Below are 21,130 nucleotides of genomic sequence, written 5' to 3' on the forward strand. Positions count from 1 at the left end.
GCCTGTTGCCTGTCTGTCAGGTGTTTGTCTTCTGCCTTGATGTCTGTCTGTCCATTTTGACATGCCCTAGGGCCCGAAGCACCTTCTAGGCACCTTTCACTCGACTCTGCGCTCCACACTCCGCACTCCACACTCCGCACTCCATTCGGGGAGTCCACGTCTTGGGCAACAGGTTCGCACTTGTGTACGTGAAGCTTATTAGTTTCGGATGCCCCCAACCTCGTAATTCTCTAATTAATAGACATCGCCAAAGCCAAAGCCAACACTCAGTCTTTCCATGGGTTGGGATGGTGTGTGTGTTTTCTTGGCGGCTACCAAACACTGGCAACGTTTGAACTTTTGAACCCAGGCCATAAATATCGGCAAAAGATGTGAGATATGGGATGTCGTCGTCGTCGTCGTCGTCGTTGCGGCAACAACGAGGCCTCCTCCGAGGCAACTGCAACTGCAACAGCAACAGCAACAGAGTCATCATTAGCTAAGCTCCAAAACGGAGGCCGAGAGTCGCTGTCGATGTCGTTTGCCATGTCGGCTTTATGTCAATTAGATGTTTGTCTTCGATTAAGTCCAAGCCACTGGGCGAGTGCATAATTTGGCGCTTGTGACAGCAATTTGCCTGCCTCCAACGGTGGCTTTTCACTCCCCACGCCCCACGCCCCCCTGCCCCCATCCCCCCTGCCGCACGGCTGACATTTGAAGCACTCATGAGTGACGCGTATCAAATGCGCTGACCAGTGACCTATTGACCAGCAATCGATATCGTGTGATTGATGTGTCGATTCTGTGGCGATTCTTAGCCCTGGTCTGGTCTCGTGTTAAAACACTTTGATTGCCCTTAATGGAAGCGCAGGTGCTCCGCATTCTCATTGCGTGATTCTTGTACAGAAATGGGAATTGCTATTGATTTTCCTTCGATTCGAATAGCCATGTTCACAAATTGATTGATTGCCATAATTGGAGAGCGGAAGCAAAGGTCTAACGAGGAGTCTAACGAGCTGAATTAACCGACTTTGACTCGGGAGTCGCTTCCAAGTCGGGGGTGTCTCTAGACCCAGGCCCAGACCTTATCACGATCCAAACATAAATACCAGTTGTGGCTTTAATTTGTAAACTACTTCCTATGGTTGGCTTGTTTTCGGTGGTTTTGGATGTAGTTTGATTTCCTGTTTATGAATTTCCTGGATTTCCATCATATTTGTGGTGTCCGATTGTTCCTAGTGGGAGAGGAAGGAAGCTCTCAACTTGGGGATTGGTATTCCCAGTAATACCCTATCGATGGAATCTTTAGCAGCTGTAGAAATCGCATCAAATTCTCAAAATTTTGTAAATATTTTGCCTGTCTGATGATTATATTAAAAACAGAAACTAGTTAAACAAAATGAATGTTTGTGCCACAGGCTGACACACACACAGTCTGGGCCAGAGTCGCGACTGTGAGACGTCGGCGGCACACACCCCAAGTTGCAAGCCTCCCCGCTGGCAGTAAGCGCCAGTTCCAGATCTGAGGCACGCTCCCAACATCAGCATTCGACTGCAGCAACTGCAACTCCAACTGCAACTGCAACTCGGGGCTCAGCTCATTAATAAGCGCCGTCTTTAGTCGGGACGGGACGTTGGCAAGCACTTGAACTACTTGTAAAATGCAACATTTGTTTGAGCGATAAAATCGACTTCAATAAATTCACAATGAACATACCAAAAGGTGCATAAAATGCACAGACTGCCTCCTGGCTGCCTCCTTGTTGCCCCAGCTTCCAGCTTCCAGCGAGCGGCCAAGGCAGACGATCGCGATACAGATACAATGCCATTTGCTATCTGTATCTGGGAGTATGCGATGCATTCTATGCACACACGGCTCTCCGATGCCATAGAAAGCCGCTCGCTGCCGACAAAAGCCAAAAGTGGGAGGGGGCAGGGGAGGGGGAATGTCAGTGGCCACTGGCCACTGGTCGGAGACGGAGACGGCGACCAGGAGACCAGGCTAATAAACGAGCGACCACCGCTGCAAAGACTTCAGCGAACGCGACAAAATAAAAAATAGAGTTGTACGACGACCACCTGCAGACCAGGTCGCTCCACAACAGACCCCCAGAGCCCCCCACACGGGCCAAAAGACCAGGATCGGGCTTAGAGGCTTACCATTTGTCGTCGTCGTCTTGGGGTCTTGGGTCTTGCGTCTTCGCTGCGTAGCACTTGCCTCGTGTTGTCCATTGAAATGTCGCCGTGCGGCTCCTAAAATATTCAAATCTTCTTTTGAATGTCTTGTAAAACGAGGCACTGACCCCCAATGCGAATGCGGTGGATGCAGCATGGTGCATGGTGCACATCCATGTCATTCGGCATGATGGGTTGCAGTTGCTCCAGTTGCTACTTTTGGAAAGGTCGAGAGTCCGTGTGTGTGGGCTGCCATGGGGGGACTGTAATTTAAGATCCTCCATTGTATGGGAATTGGAATGTGTGCCCCCCTTGCTCGTGCTCCCCCTCCACACACACCCACAAATGCCTATCGATTCCTATTTCGATCATTTCGAAAGTAGTGTTAAACACGGATACATTGCGAGACTTTCCCCCATTCCATTGCATCTTTCCATGTAATCCACGCCACAAAATGTGACCTTACCTGGTCACACCTTGCGATCCATGTATCGATATTAATTGTCCAACATTACGAGTTGTCATTTGACCCAAAGCGAGCTGTCTCCTATTGGAATAAGACAATTTCCCAATTGCAGCAGCTGGAGCTGGAGCTGGAGTGTCGGGCCAACGAACAGGGGGCTGGGGGCTGGGGCTGGGGCTGGAGTAAATTGAATCAGCAGCACCCAGAGCGCTACGATCGATCTATTGGGGCCTGGCAATTGAAAGAGAATGCTGCGTGTCGATTGCATGTTCCGCCAACTAATCGAACGAATCGATCAAATTCTCAGCGCCGCCGCAGCCACAACACGCAACCGCAGAGGAAGAGGCTTAAGGCGGTGGATAGGGGGGCGGCTTTGGGTTGGGTTGGGGCTGGGGCTGGGGCTGGGACTCAAGACCCAGCGATACCGTCTAGCGGTAACCGAACGTGGTAACGCCCGCTGCTGGAATTCAATTATGACGATTGCTTATAGGCGCGATCGCCGCTGCGAGCCAATAAACAAATGTACGGACAACAAACGTACGTAATATTTAATAATAATAAAGCAAGCCACAAGCAAAAGCCACTCGAAACGAGCGCTTGCCTGGCTGCTGCACCGCGCCGATGTGCTGCTGTTGCTGTTTTTGGTGGCGCCCCCTTGGCCATGTGTTCGATGTGGAGCTGCTGCAGCCACCACCCGCACCCAGTCACATAAAAGCAACAAAAAAACCTACAGAAAAAAGGCTGAAACAAGAAAGAAAGCCCTGGTCATTCGGCTCGAAGCTTGGAATACCCTCGGAGATGGGGATCGATGCCTATTGGGATCCATTTGGCTTTCCAGGGCTGCTTCTGGGAGGTTTTTCTCTGGGGAGCAGTGGCAGCAGAAGAAGGTGGATTGTTCGAATGTTTAGCAATGAAATAGACAGAAGGATGATCTCTGCTTGGATACTCAATGGAAGAAGTCCCCTCCATGCCCATCTCTGCATTCAAAATGTCTCTCCAAGTGCCATCATACCCTCTGTTCTAGGGTATCAAACTGCACACGGCGGCTACGGCGGCGGCGGCCAGCCAACAATAAAACTTATTTATGTCTCTGGTCAAATTTGCGTTGCTATTTTGGGACTTATTTGACAGAGCCAACGTTTTGTTATTGTTATGGCCATTGTGTGAGCCAGGCTCAGATTTCGGACGGACCAAAGGAGCAGTACAGCAGCTCCCACAGTTTCCACAGCTTCCAGGGATTTGGAGTCTATGATCTGGGGACTGGGTACTGGGGACTGTGCTCTGGGGTCTGGGGTGAGTGTGAAGTGGTTTCAGCGCCTGTCTTTTGTGTTGGTCGCGCCAAAAGGTTTACGACCTGTTAATGTCCAACTAGGCAAAATGCATGTGGCTCCATGGAACATGGAACATGGGAGACTGCAGACCGCTGACGGGACCCATTCGTTCGGCTCTCGGGTGCCCTGGCTGCTCTGATACGCAATTTGGTGCACATTTTGTTTATATTATTAAATAAATTTCATGTCAGTCGTATATTTCTGTCGTTGCCCCAAGGGGAAGGTGTGTGTGCGCTCTGTGTCGCGGAGAGTGATCTGTGTGGGTCGGTAATAATGTTTTGAGAGTGCAAAATGCGATACTTGAGGTATATATTATGTGAAAATGGAAATTGAGCTCCATTATGATTTATTGTGGCTTTATTTTATCATCTTTTAGTGCTTGAAAACGTTGATTTTAGCGCCTTACTAAAGTACATACAACAAATCATTTAGATTCGATTATTATTGTATTTGTTCACATTGAAAAGTGAATTTTCCACTTTCTGCCACACCGGGGAAGGCGGGTAGCATTTTTTTGATTAGATTAACATTTGCTCTGCCATAGGGGCCGCCATAGATTTCCGTTCCCAGCAGCCTCCGACTCCACTGTGGCTCTACTTGGACCAATTGTCGTCTTATCATCCTCACGGACGAGACTCTATGGCCAATTGATTGACCAGCAGACAGGCAGACAGGCAGACCGACAGACCGACGGACAACCCACATGGACGCACGTGCACTTAATTTATTTCAATAAAAATATAATTTCCAGTCTATTATCCGCACTCTCTCTTGCGCTGCTCTGTCGATCCAATTAAGCTTCGAAGGGGCGGGGAGGGGAGGGGTATACATGTATATATCCCTCATTTTGAGCGTTAATCGCACTGAAAATTGGACACGCCGAAGCAAACCGCTTGGTATTTTATGTGGGCTCAGCAGCATTCAAATTCGGTTTGGGTCTTCGGCTCAATACCAATACAGTAAATCTCGAATTACATTATGCATATGAATGCGGTTTGTATTAAGTTTCGTAAAGTGTTAAAATGGAACCCAAATCAATGCAACAGCACCATAAAACTGTCGCAAAGAAAGACCGTCGAGAGGCCAAGACATAAAACATAATGGACACAGTACATGGCCCCAAAGAGAGAGAGAGAAAATGAGACGTCGGGGTCACCATTTTAACAGCGACGTGACTTCTCAGCGGTGGCTCATTTCGATCGTTTCGTTGTTGCGTTCTTTCACTCGAAAGTTCTGTCTGGGAAAAAGAAACAAACAGAAACAGACAGAGAGAGAGAGAGCGAAAGAGACAAGTCGAATGTGGACAGACAGTGCCAGAGTCTTGTAACACGATACCTCATATTGCCATGGACATGGATTTGGTCATGACAAACATGACACTTCATAATTCGCCCGACCGACCGAAAAGCAAACACACAGACCTCAGACCCCAGATACCCAAGCCCCAGAGAGGCCCAGCGAGCCCCAGAGACCCAGACCAAGACCGAGTCTTAAGTCTCTGGTGCGTGTGTGGTGTTTTTATGATTCCACTTGTTGAGGTTGTTGTTGAATCGATTTCGAGTGCACACAGTGGGCCAAGGCAGGCAAATATGTGTACCAATAATCAGATAGAGGTGGGTATATCTTGGGCAGAAGGAAGCGAAGTCGTACTCCATGTTGTTCCCCTATCACTTCCACAGTGCGCAGTGCTCCTTGGACACTGCAGTCGTCATTCGTATTGCCATGAATTACATTTCTTATCAACGACTTTCGCTGCACTGAATATATGTATGACGTTCCATGGAAAGCATTTCCTGTAGCAAACATCTTGTATGTCGTTCGGGCTTGGTTGCGGGTTCGGTTTGGGTGCATGTTTGCTGAACTCACGCGTTGCACTTGAGGCAGAAGTCGCGTCGAAGAAGGGGGCTAGGGCCTAGTAGTGATAAGACGATGATGACCTAATGTGAAGCTAAATATTTGTCCTGAATTTATGAACAGAGCCCCAGACCAGACCAGACGTGTGTGATAAGTGAAGCGATTGCATCAAAAAGTGAACTGCTTTGAACTCGAAAACTGATAGAACTTAATGTGAAAAGCGATTTCCTTGAAGCGCGACGACTGCTCGAATCGATGGGCTACGTAAAACCCACCGATATGGAAGGGCTATATGTAAATGGAATTCCTTGGAATCCAAGGCGACTGAATCGAATCGAGGAGGCGCATACCAAACAATCGACAAGTGCCTGCCATGCCACCACGCCACCGAAATTGGAATAATTAAATGCCTCATCGGTGGCGAGAGAGAGAGATAATCGGGCCCCCCTTCGGAGCTCCAGCGATAAACCTGAAACGTAACGTAACGTAACCCTCCGACTCCATCCATTCGATTCGAGTCGAGTCAGAGATGCAGGCAGGCAGGCAGGCAGTCAGGCAACGACCCCAGCGATCCGACAGGAGACAGAAGACATACCACATACCACATGCAGTGGCTGGGGCAGGGTTCTTCAGTTCCATATCACAAATGTCTGCACTTGTTCACGACCTCTGTGTGTCCGCCCTTCCCCCCCTGCCACAGGGATCGTCTCCATGGAATTCCTCAATCTAAACTCAAAACTCATTAATATGCTCGCAGGCAAAGGCTTACGCTTGCCCCCGCGGGGCACGAATGTGAATGAGGATGAGGAATGGAGTTTGGGATGCGATCCTATTCTATCCGATCCCATCCGATGCGATGCGATGCGATGGCATTATGCGGTTTGTTTGCCCTACCCGGCGATTAATGTGATGCGTTCATGCCACGCCCTTCTCTCTACCTCTCTTTCCTCTCTCCCTTCCTTCGCCTTATGAAATGAGCCACGAAAATTAACAAATCTTTGGCTCATTAATTTGAACACTTGTTGCACAGCCAGCCCAGAGCACAACAGGAGCAGAACTCATCCTGTCGTTTGGGGCATGATGGAAAATTGAGTCGCCTTCTGCATACAATTTGTCCCTAATCAGTCTCTCTCTCTGATCCCGACAACTTAACGCTTATTAAAGCCAAACAAAAATACTTACTCAAGGAACCAGGGAACCCAAAGAGAAAGAGAAAGAGACGAACGTGATCTTGGACCTGGACACGGACATGGGTAATGCGAAACCAAAGCCAGGCCCGAGAAGATGTGTCTTGTGTCGGCGAAATATCAAAAAGGTCAGAGGGTTCCTGGAATGTCAACAGAGATTTCCTTCCACACGATGATGCACACGTGCAAACGCATTCGGGCCGGCCCGGCCCGGCCCTCAAGTGGAGGCACCACCACATGGGCTATAGATAGATAGTCCCTCTGGGGACTGGCATGGCGGTACCTGCGATAGCGTTTCACACCAACAGCAAACAGGACAACGCAACGCCGCACGCAAAGATACACACGTCCAGGGAGTGCAAGGAGCACAGAGGACAAGTGCCGCACGGGGTCTGATTGAAGAGTTTCGGTGAAGTTGAGGAACCATTCTTTATATTTATTACAAATTTCATGAAAAATGTTTTAGATTTTAAAGAAATATTCATGTGAAATGCTGAATCGATCAGTGAATCTTTAAAGAAAGTCTGCAAGAAAGAAAGAAAGAACTATAGTTTCAGAATTTAAAGAGTTTTATATTGTTGAATCTTCCAGTCTGTGATAATAGCTCTTTAAAGAGGACATTAACAGCCCCTTAACAAGCCCCTTATTCAAAACATAAGTCTGTTTTTAGCATATAATTTAACACTTGTATAGACATAACGCACCTAAGTATTATCTGGAATCAATTGAATATTAAGGACCATTTTCTAGGCACCGTTTCAGGCTCGAAAGTCCTGTAAAACTCTCCGATCATCCCTCGTTTAGATAACTAGACAATTAGCTAACAGTCATCTCTGTCTACCTCCGACTTTGCTTGGCTATTTGCAGAAACCCTGGGAACAAGTGGCCCATGAGGAATGGTCCGTCATCATCACGGGGAATGGACCTGGGAATGGGATTCGGGAATGCACCTGATAAGATAAGACACCGACCTGTGGCGGTGGTCCTAGTACCTTCTCCTGGCACCAACTACCGTTCCCATTCCCAATACCATTCCCATTCGACGGCTGTCTGTCCAGTCCAGGCAGAGACAAATGTTTGTTTGTCCGGCATTTGATAGCGCTGTGGAGTTATCTTTTGGACAGAGTCGGCTCTGGGGTCTGGGCTCTTGGAGCCGGGGTTTGATAAACGCGTCCAGACAAATTACACGTACCGTCGTCGAGTGACAGTGCAGTTAACAGTCTCCGGTCTTCGGTCTCCAGTCTGCAGTCTCCGAAACAATTTCGAAGGGGACCCAGACGCAGACACTGAGGAGAAAGATGTTGGGGCGTGCCCAGGAGGAGCCTCTTCCTGGGGCATGCGTTTCACCTGTGACAATTTAGCGCGCCCAGAGAGTGGTAAAAATATGTAAATTATGCGCAGCCTGATGATGCCCCCAGGGGCAGAATGGACCGAAAGGAAGTTTCCATTTTAATTTTTGGGTGAAATTGCCAATGTCTGACCAAATAAATTACGCACATGATTAATAAAATGCAGCCAGAGAGCCGCCGCTGCCAATCGGAAAGTTCAATTTGGGCCAAAATATTTTTATCGCCGCTCGGATGCGCATGCGCAGCAGCCATCCTCCTTCGAGCGTCTTTTTGGGGACTGGGACTGGTGGTGGTGGTGGTGCTGCTGCTGTTGGGGCTACCGCGCATTCCCATAAATTAAACGCCAAGTTATTTGAATTCTCCCCCTTCGAGGGAAGGAGCCAGGCGGAGATTGCTTTGGTTTTGCTCTTGCCACAATCTTCGTTGTGGCTGCCCTTTTGTTTTGGTTTCACTTGGCGCTTTTGTCAAATGAATTTTGCAGCTGCCGCAAAATAAAATTGCAGCAAGAGGCAAGAGGCAGCCCCCAGAAAGAACAGGAGCTGAAGCAGGAGACGGCAGAAGGCAGAGGGCAGAAGGAAGAGGGAAGATGGAGCTCTCTGGAGGTGAAGATGGGTGCTGCTGGAAGCTGGTGCCCAAGACTGATGCCGCTGGGCAGGAAGACACTGATTTGGATACTGTAATTCGTATTTGTCCATTTCGCGTCTTTGGCAATTTTTCCACGCCGCTCAATTATCGTGTTTCATGTTTGCATTCTTCTTGGGCTTCTGTCGCGCCTCTTTCTTGTTGGTGTTGCTGCCTTCTCCTTGGCGGAGGGGCACATTTCCTGTCCCAGAACACTTTTTCCATTTCGCCAATGCACAGGAGCGAAGCCTCCAACTCCAGCTACAGCTCTCTGACTCAGAACCAGAGGCACACATCCAGACTCGGAATCACAGTAGCTTTTGGCAGTTTGTTTTGGGCCAAGAAGAAAGGGATGAGAGTCAGTCAGGGCTGGGCTTCAACGAATAGCAGATGACCTACATGGAATCAGGAGATACTCCTACAATGACTACAAAGTCTTTAAAGTATCTGTCTATCTGAAGTGGTCCCGCAAGCCAGGGGTATCGCTAGAGGTACAAACATATAACAACTCCTATGTTCTGGATTCTGATTCTGGTCTTGTTTCTTTTAAACAAGGCTTTTTGTTCTTATAGTTCTCTAAAAACTCCCTCTTATCATTGAAATATGGTTTGGGATTGGCATCCAAAATCGCCTAATAGCTCTGAAATTTCAGTTCTGATGGACCATTAAGATATTCCCAACCATTCTATGGACTGAGCCTGGTTCTTCATTCTGAGACTCCCCATTTCTCCATCTCCCCGCCGTTGTGATATACAAAGTATCAGGTGCTGTGTTCTGCCCTCCGGGTAGGGTATCCACAGAGCCAGAGTCCGGGCAGTGGCGCGTCAGCGTTGATTGTGGTGGCATGCAACTGGATGCAATTGTAAATTACCGTCTTTGCAACATTTTTGCGCATTTAGTCGCGCTTCGAGTGTTGCCATACCGTTCCGTTTCGCTCCGTTCACAGCTGCCACCAAATACAGCTCCCAATCGCAGTCCCAGCCCCAGTCCCAGTCCCCATCCCATCTCCCGAGTGCAATCGCAATTACAATTCACTTTGCGCCAGGACGAAAGCGCCTTTTGGCCATTTAATTTGTGGCTTGAATTCGGTTTCGTTGTCTTCCAGTCCTACCGCTTGCCGCTCCACGATGCACCGCCTGTTGGCCTGTTGGCTTGTCGGCTTGTCGGCTTGTTGGCTTGTTGGCGGTACTTAAGTGTAATTACGCGACCGGGTTCCAGGCGACCTCTTTTGCCGCATCGTGAACTCTTCTCTCGCGAGTGTTGGCTCCGAGGGGGAAGTGTTCATCGATGTCGCGGCTTGGCCCCCAAGTCCAGATCCAACCATTTAGCCCAAGATCTCTTAAGCCACAAAAACGCAGTGATTTCTTTCCCAGCAGGATCAGAGGACGGACTGCCAGCAGCTGAGATCGGTTACATCGGGGCGGGGGCAGGGCAGGGCAGGGTCGTGTTTGCGTGTGCAACGTGCAACTTTAACGGGAATCATGTGGTGAAACTTTTAATGATCCGCGAGGCTGCCAATGGGAATGGGTATGGGTATGGGAATGGGAATGAGACCCGACTTTTGGGGGCTGTTCGGAGTGTAACAAGAGCTTAATTTGATTTGTGTTAAACATTTTCGGTTGCTGCTCTCGGTGTTCTTTCAGTGGCCGAAATGCTGATGAGGATTAAACACGAAACCGCACTAATGGCAGGGCAGAGCAGAGCAATCGAGAAGGTGGAGGAGGGGGAGGATGGGGAGGAGGAGCAGCCACCAATGCCCAGGGGCAGTTAACCCATTGTGGTAGAGAGGGAATACCATTATATGATACCGATACTCAAAAAGAGTATAGGTGTGTGTAACACCCAGAAGGAAGCGTCTCCGACCCCATAAAGTACATATATTCTTGATCAGCATCAATAGCCGAGTCGATATAGCCAGGTCTGTCTGTCCGTCCGTCCCGATCAGTGCCTAGATCTCAGAGTCTTACTGGAAGAGAATTACCCTCAAATGCTAAGCCACTCTGGAAAAGAAAGCAAGCTAGAGGGAGAGAAGGAACATACCTACATAGATTCCAAATAATTCCCAATACAAGTTTTTCAAAGATTAAATATTCGCTTAAATGTGCTTTCGGGGGTTAAGCTCCTGGTCTGACAGACAGCCAAGGCCAGGCTTAAATTATATTTCGGAGCTAGATGCAGAAGCAAAAGCAAAAGCAGAAGCCACTGCCATTGCCATTGCCATTGCCACTTGGTGGCTACTGAAAAGCGTCTCGACTGCCTCCGAGTGCAATCTATGTCAGAGTTTGACTCGTAATTAGGCTACTTGGAGGCAGCCAAGAGTTGCAACTGTTGCAGCAGGGGCAACAGCAGCTGTGGCGCGAAAATTGTTAACACATTGCTGTCACAGTCGCTACCGGACCGGGGATGCCGAGCGGGGATCTCGGATTGGATTGGATGGCCAATTGCTCGTCTCTGGGCTCTGGGATCTGGTATCTCTTGCTTCCCTGCCTGTCTCTAGCTCTGTCGCTTATCGGGCTTGACGGGCCGTTTAATTGAAATTCGCCAAGGAAAGAGCGGGAATAAAAAAACAGAAGACAGAAATTCCACCATGGGAATGGGAGGAAATGGCCCTGGGAGGCGGCACTGGGAGTCTAGAGTCTAGAGACTAGAGACTAGAGCCTGGAGAGTGCAGCCAAACTAAGTTGCACACTTCTGTTGCAGCTGCCAGCCCGGCCAGTTGCAGTTCCATTTCCAGTTGCTTGTTCCAGTTGCAGTTGCAAGTTGCAGTGGCAGTGGCAGTGGCAAGCGGTGGGTAATCCACCCGCAACCGCGCTCTAGTTGGGATAATTGCAGTTGTTGTTGTTGGCGTAAAAATGCTAATTAAAGTTTACTTGTTGTCAGTGGGAGCAACGGTTGCAACGTGCCACAGCGGCAGCAGCAGCGGGAGCCAGTGTTGCAAAGGGTTGTCCCGAAAGAGGGAAAACGAAATAAAGATTAACGAGCCAAAGAAATCGTTAAAGAAATGAAACCAGAAACTGATATATAAGCCGATGAAATCAGTGATTGACATGGGTGAAGTAGGAATACCCTGAAATTTATAAGAACCAAAACCAGGCAATAGACCGACAGATCTTAGGACTCCCTGAAATACACAGGCCTATATGTACATATATCATCTCGATGGGAATGATTTCATCAGCCATATATCAGCAGTATACTTTTCTATAAACCAAAACCTAATGCACCAGAAGTTTCTCTCTGTTATTTAAGAAGATTTGGTTCGTCGCCGCGAGTGAGCCTGGGGTAGGCAGGGGAAGGAAGGTATAGCCATGAATGTATCTGTTTGTGATGTAAGCAGCTATCAGGGACATTCTATCAAGACTCCATTCCTCTTAAAGCAATCAACTTTATCATTGAACTGTTTTCTTTACATTCTAAGAACACACAAAGTACCAAGACAACCTCAAAGATAATGTCTTAAGCAAACCTTAGGGACCAACCAACAAACAAACATAAGAAGGATTAAAAGATATGCACCTATAATAATAAGTATCTACATCTATCTACAAATCTACAAACATTCCCAAGCCATATGCCAGCCACGAATGCCACAAATGATAGAAAGGGTATAACCGACAAAAATGAGTTGGAAAAAAATGCAAATTGTTCGTTGATGAATTAACAAAAGCGAAAATCGTGACTTATGTTTTTGGCAGCTGCAAACGAGGCAACCAACCAGTAAATGTCCAGAAAAACTGTTACTGTTGCCGGGTTTTGCTGCCTTGAATTCCAATATACTGCGCCTGTGCCAGTGCCTGGGGCTGTGCTTTCCTTTGGGGCCGGCTCAGGCCGGGTCTAGTCTGATTTCTGTAGCTAATCAATGACGCAGCTTTCTGGAAGCAGCCGACGAATCGAACACCTGCAAGAGATCCCCTGATCCCATAGGTCTTGGGAGGCTGCCAGCGCGGCGATGGCTTCTTCTTCCTCTGTCCAGATAAATCCCATTAATGAGAACAGCAACAACTAATTTGATTGCCCAGTTATGATGATGATTGTCGGTAAGGCAGTGCAGTGCAGTGCAGTGCAGGCGGCATCTCGGTTGCCCTAGCCACTCTTTTTGTGTGTGGATTCTGCTGCTTCTTGCAGCTTTTGCTCCCGCACGTTTTTCGCGTTGAACTTCACTGAACTTGAAGCCTGAAATCGTTGCCAGTCCCAACAGAAGAAACGAGTAAAAGAATGTGGGGTCTTAGGGAAGGATTTCGACTAAAGGATACCTGATTCATGGGGGAAAACCCAATGCAATCAGAGGAAATATGACCGGACTATTAAAGCCACGCTGCTAAGCCACGCTGTGAGAGAGACATTTAAGCTCTGCAAGAACCCGACATACCCTTGAGCTCCATCAGTGACTGGGTATGGAAATACCTTTTTCGCGTTTGGTTAGCCTTTTCAGTCGTGATTTGAGTGTCGTGCGAAATATTTTTACAACTTTTTATAAGTATTTTTTTTTTTAATGCCAGCGTTGCACTCTGGCACTGCGCCTGGGCTTGAACTTTGGGCAGTCACTTAATATTTGTGGCTCCGAAAAGAGAGCCTACACCAAAGACGGGAGAGGTATTATAGAGAGCCCAAGAGAGAGTGACACAGAGAGAGCGGGAGGGAGTTTGAAGAATTGCGCCGGCGGCAGACATTTTAATGTGCGCTTGAGCTTGAGCTTGGCGTTGAGCTTTTGTTGTGAAATTGTTCGACTCTTTTCTTCTTCGAGTGGAATTTTAATGCTTTTGCACACCTGCGCACACAGGCGCAGTAACGGTAACGGTAACAGTGCTCCGTAACCTTGTTTCTTCCGCCAAAACTTTGGAGATTTTCTCTTTATTTTTCTCTTTATTTTTGGTATAGCCCTCTCCACTGGGCTCGATGCCCAACAAACACTGTGTGGAATGCACTTTGTCTAATTAAAATGCATTAAGAGAAGGCCATCGAAGGTGTGGGAAAGGGTCGAGGGTTACTCATAAAACGAGACACGTCATGCCTTTTGGGACAATCACAACAAACTACCTGCCAGAGCCTACGGGGCCCTGTGGAACCTCAAAGATGAGCAATGAAATCCTTTGCCACAACTGGAATCCCATCAGCAAACAGCAACAATATCATGTTTTTAATGGCCGATGACTCAACCACAGCTCATGAAAAGCAGAAGAAGACAAAGATGAAGAAATGAAATAAAGAAACAACGAGGGAGAGACACACACACACACACACACACACAAGCACACCTGAGGAGAGCTCAGTGCACACCTGAGAAACAAGAAATGCATGCAGGTGTCAATCGCCAGCGAAAGAATGGTCAGAAGCAGCAGCAGCGGAGGCAGCAGAGGCCGCGCATCAGCGGTGGAAAGGAAACAGCGGCGGCGGTGCCCCTCGAGCAGTGTGCATACCACAAGGAAAACCGAACCCAGCTCTCTGCCTCTGCCGCTGCCGCTGCCGCATTACAAATTCACACCAAGAGGCACCCCCGGCACCACACAGACGGACCGAAGATCGGCGGGGAGAAATGGTTAATCATTTAGGTATAAATCTCGATCGCGTCTTTGTCCGACACTGCCCGTGGGGGCCAACCAACACTTGTGCACCCATTAACCCATTAACGTCCTTGTCTAGCGATGCGGTGTATCACATTTAACACTAGTGATGCAAACCCATGGCCCAAGTTTCCACAGGAAAGTAGGTATTCTACTGAGGGCATTAGGGAGGTAGAAATACTAAGGGTTTTTGGAATCTACAACTGACTCTTATTCTAGATTCTGGATAGATTGATAGCGATTATGTACTAGAGCGTAAATTTCAGTATAAGAAATATGACCTAGAAAACGGACTCAATAAAACTTAAACTAGATTTCTACTTGCCAAGTTTCAAGTATTTACATATAGTATAACAGATCATACAGATCTTTATAGATGGGCTAGTCTTTTAATCCTGAATAAGGAGTACTTTTTGTAGATTCTAGATTAGATCTAGATCTCGTGAGCCTAAGTTCCGTTCCAACTTCCTCTGATCAATGCCATTGCTAAGATCTGTTCGCTCGCTAAACTTTGATTCTGTATAACACTCTACAGATACCAATTCTAGCTCTATTCCTCTAGATTTTGCTACTTTTGTCACTAGCGTGCTCATCATTGAAGGGTTAACGGCAGTGCCTTCTTTTTGCATATTTAAACGCGCCTAACGACACGACGCCGACGCATCCAACCATCCAAGGAACACCTCAAGGGGCACACACAGCACACTGCTAGATAGAAGAAGCCACAGAGAGATGTAGAGGTAGAGGTAGAACTAGAGATGTAGATAGAAAGAGAGAGCTAGAGAATTCCTAGAATTGTGAGCCTCAATTGATTTACTCAGCTGTGCGGCGGCTGCTCTTCGGTTGCCGGTTGATAACTCTGAGATTTGTTATATTTGCTTCATCATCATGGCACAAACGAGGCAGTTGGAGATCCGAGATGAAGTTGAAGTTGGAGATGGGTGGGAAAGGGGAAGGGGGGGGCCGGCCAGCCAGCCAGCTAAGGAACGATCTTCATCATCGTAGTAGTCGTCGTCGTCGTCGTCGTCATCAGTGCGACGCCGCACACATGTGCGCACATTAAAAAGCAAGTTTCTCAGGTGTTTAAAAGCGTTTAAAAAGAAAACAGACGCAGACGGCTGGCTGGTTGGATGGCTGACTCGGATGGTTGGCTGGGTACCGCCGCCGCCGCCGCCGCCGCCGCCGCAGCCAGAGACCGAGGCGAAGATCTCAACGAGACAACAATAAACGCAACGCAACGCAACGCAACCCGAGAGTCGTCCAAGTCCAAAGGCAAAGCCACAGACACAGCAACAGACACAGACACAGAAGAGAAGGAGAGTTAAAAATATCCGAGTATAGTACTCTGGGTACACTCGTACTGGGCCAAGAGCCAGTTAAAGCCATGATCATGATCTCGGGCCATGGAAACGAACCTCTGCGCTGGGACGGACAGATGGCTGCGAGCACGTGAAGGTTGCCACAGCCACGTTGGAGATTTACTTAACGAAATCAAGAGGAAGCGCGTAGGACCGATGGAGGCTGGAGTAGGGGTATGGGGCAAGGGGCATGGGGGCATGGAGGTGGCTGTTAACCTAGCTGTCATACAGCATTGATTGCTCCAAGGCAATGGCAATACAAAAGCCCCACTGACTCCGCTTGATTGCCGGCGGTCGGTTCGGATCGGCTCGGATCGGATCGGATCGGATCGGTACGGGGGTGTACCTGATTTTCGGACCACGTACCCAGTGACTCAGCATCTATGCATATGCTGTATGTACCCCTTTCTTTGTTGGTGTTAACGATGTATCTGCTGAGGCTGGAGGTTTTTGAGGTTCAGCCAAAATGTTAAGTGCATGTTTTGATTGGTTTGTGGCGGCCAAAACGGATCGAGATTATGGCCCATGAATAGGAGCCAACTCCAACGGCAGCTCAACCATCATCAGAAGAAGGAGCAGCAGGAGGAGGAGGAGGAGGAGGAGTAGGCCTCACGATCATCTTTGGGACCGAGGATAATGTGCAATCTTATGTGCATAATCTTCTTAAGAGGTGTCACAGGCATTTATTATGTATGTCCATGGGCCCCGAAGGGAACGGCGAAGAACTCTGCTCATGTCAGGCACAAAAGCCATATTAATGATGAGGCTAAATTATAGAGTTACAAGCGTCCAAGACCATAAGGTTCTTTTGGCCTTTGGAATGTGTGTAAGCCGGGAGACCATACCGTACCTACTGGAGCCGTGAAACTGCCAAAGAAATGGTAGCTTTAACGAATCGGTATGGTAGATATATGACTGGGTAGTTTATCGTTTGCTAAGTGGAAACTATATGATATAATGAGGCCATTTTAATGCTATAAAACGAAGGAGCATACAGTCGAGACGGCTGGTTCTTCCGTCATTCAATATTCCCCAAAGATCTTCAGTTATACATAAGTTTTCATTTAGTAGAGCTTGTATTTTCAGGTACTTGTGGAATCCAGATCCCCATGGCATGACCATAATCAATTGCTAACCAAATTGTTGCTCAATCCTTTTATTTCCCATCCCTCCCCCTATGGCACTCTGCCACAACCATGGAACATCTGCAACATCCGCATGCGGCTTGCACCTGTTGGCCATATGCAAAACCTGGGCAAAACAACAACAAAAAAAAGGTGTTAGAAGAGAAGCGTCGCCGGAGTTTAGTTGGAAACCCTTTTGGGCTGATGAATTAAGCGAAATTCTGGAAATTCCGCAACATTTTAACGGTTTTGAGGATGCGGCAACTGCAACAATAGACTGGCAACAGCAACACGCATTAACAATGGGCTGCGAGATCTAACACCTGTGTGCCAGAATGCACTTGGAAAATCTCTACAAATATTTGACGTGAGCTGAATAGAGTGAAATTTGCATTTTGACCGGGAGGAGCGGCGAAAGAACAAAAGCGGACAGGTAAATGCACTTCTTGCGGCGGCTGTCCGGCATCATTAACACGTTCATGCCCGGCTGGCTGTGGGGATTAGGCGCTGGCCAAAAGGTGCGAAAATCCATCACAGTACGTTCCACTGTAGTTGAAAGTCTGCCCATGAATCGGTTGGAAATTTACAAGAATATTGGAATGTTCAGCAGCAGCGGCAGCAGCAGCGGCAGCAGCAGCTGGACGGGGATTGGGATTGGAGCAGTGGAATGTATTGGCCATGGGCACGTTCGAGTGACAAATGTCAATTTGCATTCGAATTGGCAAATGTTCTTTTGGCTGCTGTGCTGTTGCCGTTAATTGCCCGCGCTCTCCCGCCCTCTCCGGCCCTCTCCGCCCCTCTCTCCGAATCCAATCTTCGACTGTTTCCAATCACTGGAAACGGCAACTGCTGCCACTGTGGGCTCGAATCGACCGTCGTTCAAGCTCAAGAACACACCTTAAACTCTGGGTTTGTTATTTTTGGTTTGCTTTTTCTTTTTTGTTTTTTCTGTCTTTTTTTGGAGCGCCTTACAGCTGTTGCTGTTGTTGCTAGAATTCATGAGGCAGGCCCCTGCCATTGCCCCAACTGCGGCAGCAACAAGTTCAAACACATGACTTCCAAGAGCGGCCTGGCCACCACTTCTCCACTTCTCTCCTCTTCGTCTCTTCTCTTCTCTACTCCACTACGACTCCCAGCTTCAGTTCAATGTCAATTTCGATTCGTCATCCGCAGCTGCGTTGATTTCTCGAGCGACCTATTCCCCTCTCACTTACCCCCTTTCCAGTTTTGTTGTTGTTGCTGCTGCGTTCTTTTTTTATGGCCATGTTAAGTTTGGACTTGGCTTTTAACACACACACACACACACACATACACATACTGAGACACTGAGACACACAGACAGACGGAAAACGGCAGGACCACCGCCGTTGACTCCATCGGATGGGGTTCATTCTACTGTAATTTATTGATGCGGTTCCACAGTTAAAGGCGTACGACGGACATGTGTGGGCAGGCAAGCGGCCAGCAGCCAGCGGCCAGCGGCGGCAAGATTACGTTCCACGGATGCATGCATGCCCTTGTGCTGTGCAGCTGGCAAAAGCAAAAGCCACTCAAACGCCGCCCACACAAATGTCACTCTCTTTCTCTCCTCTCCATCTCTCTCTCTCTCCGTCTCATCACATGATGATGAAGCACAGCGAAAAGGGCACAAGTGCATTGATCTATGGGGCCAAAAGAATTGCTTTTCTCATTTAATATTTATTTTCCGTGCAAATTCGTGGTACAGTGATCGCTCATAAATGAGAAATGCCCCCCTTCGCTGTTTGTTTACCAAAGGTGGCTATACAAAGGTGGCTGCTATGACACCATTTGCTGTGCTTTACTCCAATAAAATAATGTGACAGTGGCATCCATCAACGAATAGGTCAGTTTTCAATACGCGATAAGAAATCAATGAAATTTAGAAATATACCATACATTTACGAGTATTTATTCTTAAATTCGACATCTACAACATATGTATACAAACATAACCTCTACTTTGTAACCACAGTGCACCTAACAGACAGGCGCATTCAACTGGTGCGCTCTCTTTTTATCTCTCTCTCTCTCTCGCTGTCTTGCTGTTTCCCTCTCCCACTATTCGCTGCACTCGCGAATGTTACTGCAATTCCGCCTGGTCCAAGGCCATCTGCTGCTGGTTCAATAACATTTGCGAGGGCTGTGGTTCCTCTTGTTGTTGCTGCTGCTGGCGCTGCTGCTGTTGAAGCATCATCTGCTGTTGCTGTTGAAGGTGCACTGGCGGCTGTTGCTGCATCGTCTGCAGCAGGAGCTCTCCCATCTTGGCCCGAAAGAAAACGTTCTGGATGGGCGTCATTTGCTTCATCAGCGGCATAAAGCTGATCAGGTAATTATAGTCCGAGTCACCCACATGCAGCACATTCTTGCAGCGCGCCAGGTCTTGGCTGGTGGACTGCATCAGCTGTTGCTCCTCGCGTTTCAGGCTCTCCAGGAAGTCTACCTGCTCGTCCACGCGCTTAGCACAGTGGCAACTGCTGGCGGCCGCCGCTGCCATGGCAGTGCCCATGCCCAAGCCAAGTCCGTGGCCAAGGCCGTGTCCAAGTCCGTGTCCAAGCCCGTGTCTTAGTCCTTGTCCCATCCCCTGCATTTGCATCTGCCCCAGTCCAAATGCGCTGTTGCACGGAGAAGGGGAGGCTTGTTGCGGCATGGACCGCTCCTCGGCGGCGGCACTGGCTAGGGAAATGCTCTGCGAGAGCCGGCGCATGGCCTGTGGGGTGGCCATGTTCTGGAATTCCTGCATCAGTGCGTCATTGTCCGCCTCCATTTCGTCCGCCGGCAGCGCCTCTCTCTTGAACGACATGTCGGAGTCGGACCCCGCTTCCTCCTTCACATCCCCGTCCTCCTCCTCGTTGTTGCTGCTGTCGGTGCGCTGCAGATTGCCAAGGAAGTCCATTTCCTCCGCATAGGACCACTGGTGGACCGGAGATGGTGATGATTGCTGCTTGGACAGGCTCTGCCGCCGGGTGTGCCGGCGATAGCTGCAGCGTAGATTCTTCCATTTGGCGCGACACAAGTCCACTGTTCCAGGGAAAGAGCGTAAGCAACGATGATATAACCGGCTCGGCTCCAATCAGCCACTCACCGTTACAGCCCAAGACCTCCGCCACGTTGTTCCACAGCCGCTGCGTCTCCAGGCGGTTGGCGTGGTCCGGATGCGAGGAGTCCCACAGGGCCGGCATCCGCCTAACCTCAGCGATCAGCCTGTGCATGTCCATGTTCCTGCGTTTTTAAAAACAAACTGTAAAAAATCGACCGGTTGCAGCAACAAACAGCGCGCAGAGAGAACAACTTTTGTCTGTTACGCTCTCTGAAAACGCCGCTCTCTCGAGGCAAAAACTGAAACTGAAATGCTCGGCGTGCGTGACAATGTGGGCGCTTTTGTCTTTTTTCTTTGTGTGTGTGTTTTTGTTTCAGGTATTACAGAATTGTGGGTGCGCTTGTTAAGAGAATGTTTTGCTGACAGAAAAAAAAGACTTAATATTAATAAACACTCTGAGTAATGTGCCAAATTTCATATTACTGTTTGTTGTGGTTTGTGTGAACAGTTTGAAGGGTATTCATACAGCGACCTATCTCCGTTTTTTCTTCCATCAGCTGAAACACTTTCCAATTGCCGTTTATTTGTGTTCCACTGATTTGCTTTCCGTTCTGTTCTTGAGTTTGCTGTACCATGAAGTTGATTTTGTTCGTGGATGTATTACTTTGTCTAGTGGAGTTTTATGTGTTGCCTTAAGTTTAATAACTAAATACTATTTAGCAGTGTAAGTGACTAGTCTAATTTATACTGTGCTACGCCGCATTTAGTGAGAGAATTCTCTGCTGGAACACTTTTCAAGTTTGTCTGTTTGTCTGTTTTGCGCTCATTTGCTTTCGGCGCGGTTCTCGCGGGTTCGTGTTTTGTTCTCTCTGTTCTCATTTCGCAGAGACATTGAACTTGCCCGCACAGTGGAGCGGAATGCATACAAAATTGCCATTTGACGATGGCTCGTAAAGTAATTTCCTATCGCCGGCTATCAGGAGGAACTTCCAAATATTTGCACAGCCGGGCAGCCAGGCCATGGAGATTGCAACATGTTGGCCGAATATGGGCAGCGGCGAGAGCGGTGC

General features: G+C 48.4%; 1 protein-coding gene across 1 annotated transcript; it reads right to left on the reverse strand.

Moving 5' to 3' along the window:
• Positions 1-18,908: 18,908 nt before the first annotated feature.
• hng3 (hinge3) lies at positions 18,909-20,487 on the reverse strand. The gene is made up of 2 exons (XM_033382378.1): positions 20,106-20,487; positions 18,909-20,041 (listed from the first exon to the last, which is right to left on the reverse strand). Exons 1-2 carry the CDS (start codon positions 20,236-20,238, stop codon positions 19,104-19,106), a joined length of 1,071 nt encoding a protein of 356 aa, XP_033238269.1. The 5' UTR covers positions 20,239-20,487; the 3' UTR covers positions 18,909-19,103.
• Between the last annotated feature and the right edge of the window lie 643 nt (positions 20,488-21,130).

This window comes from Drosophila pseudoobscura, chromosome X (genome assembly GCF_009870125.1).
Source record: "Drosophila pseudoobscura strain MV-25-SWS-2005 chromosome X, UCI_Dpse_MV25, whole genome shotgun sequence".
Taxonomy (NCBI): Eukaryota; Metazoa; Arthropoda; class Insecta; order Diptera; family Drosophilidae; genus Drosophila; species Drosophila pseudoobscura.

What these genes read in the sequence shown, in the direction of transcription:
- hng3 (XM_033382378.1), bottom strand. Translation starts at nt 20,238, where the DNA reads ATGGACATGCACAGGCTGATCGCTGAGGTTAGGCGGATGCCGGCCCTG. An exon ending in GGAGGTCTTGGGCTGTAACG is followed by an intron (nt 20,042 to 20,105) that starts GTGAGTGGCTGA and finishes TCCCTGGAACAG; the next exon opens with TGGACTTGTGTCGCGCCAAA.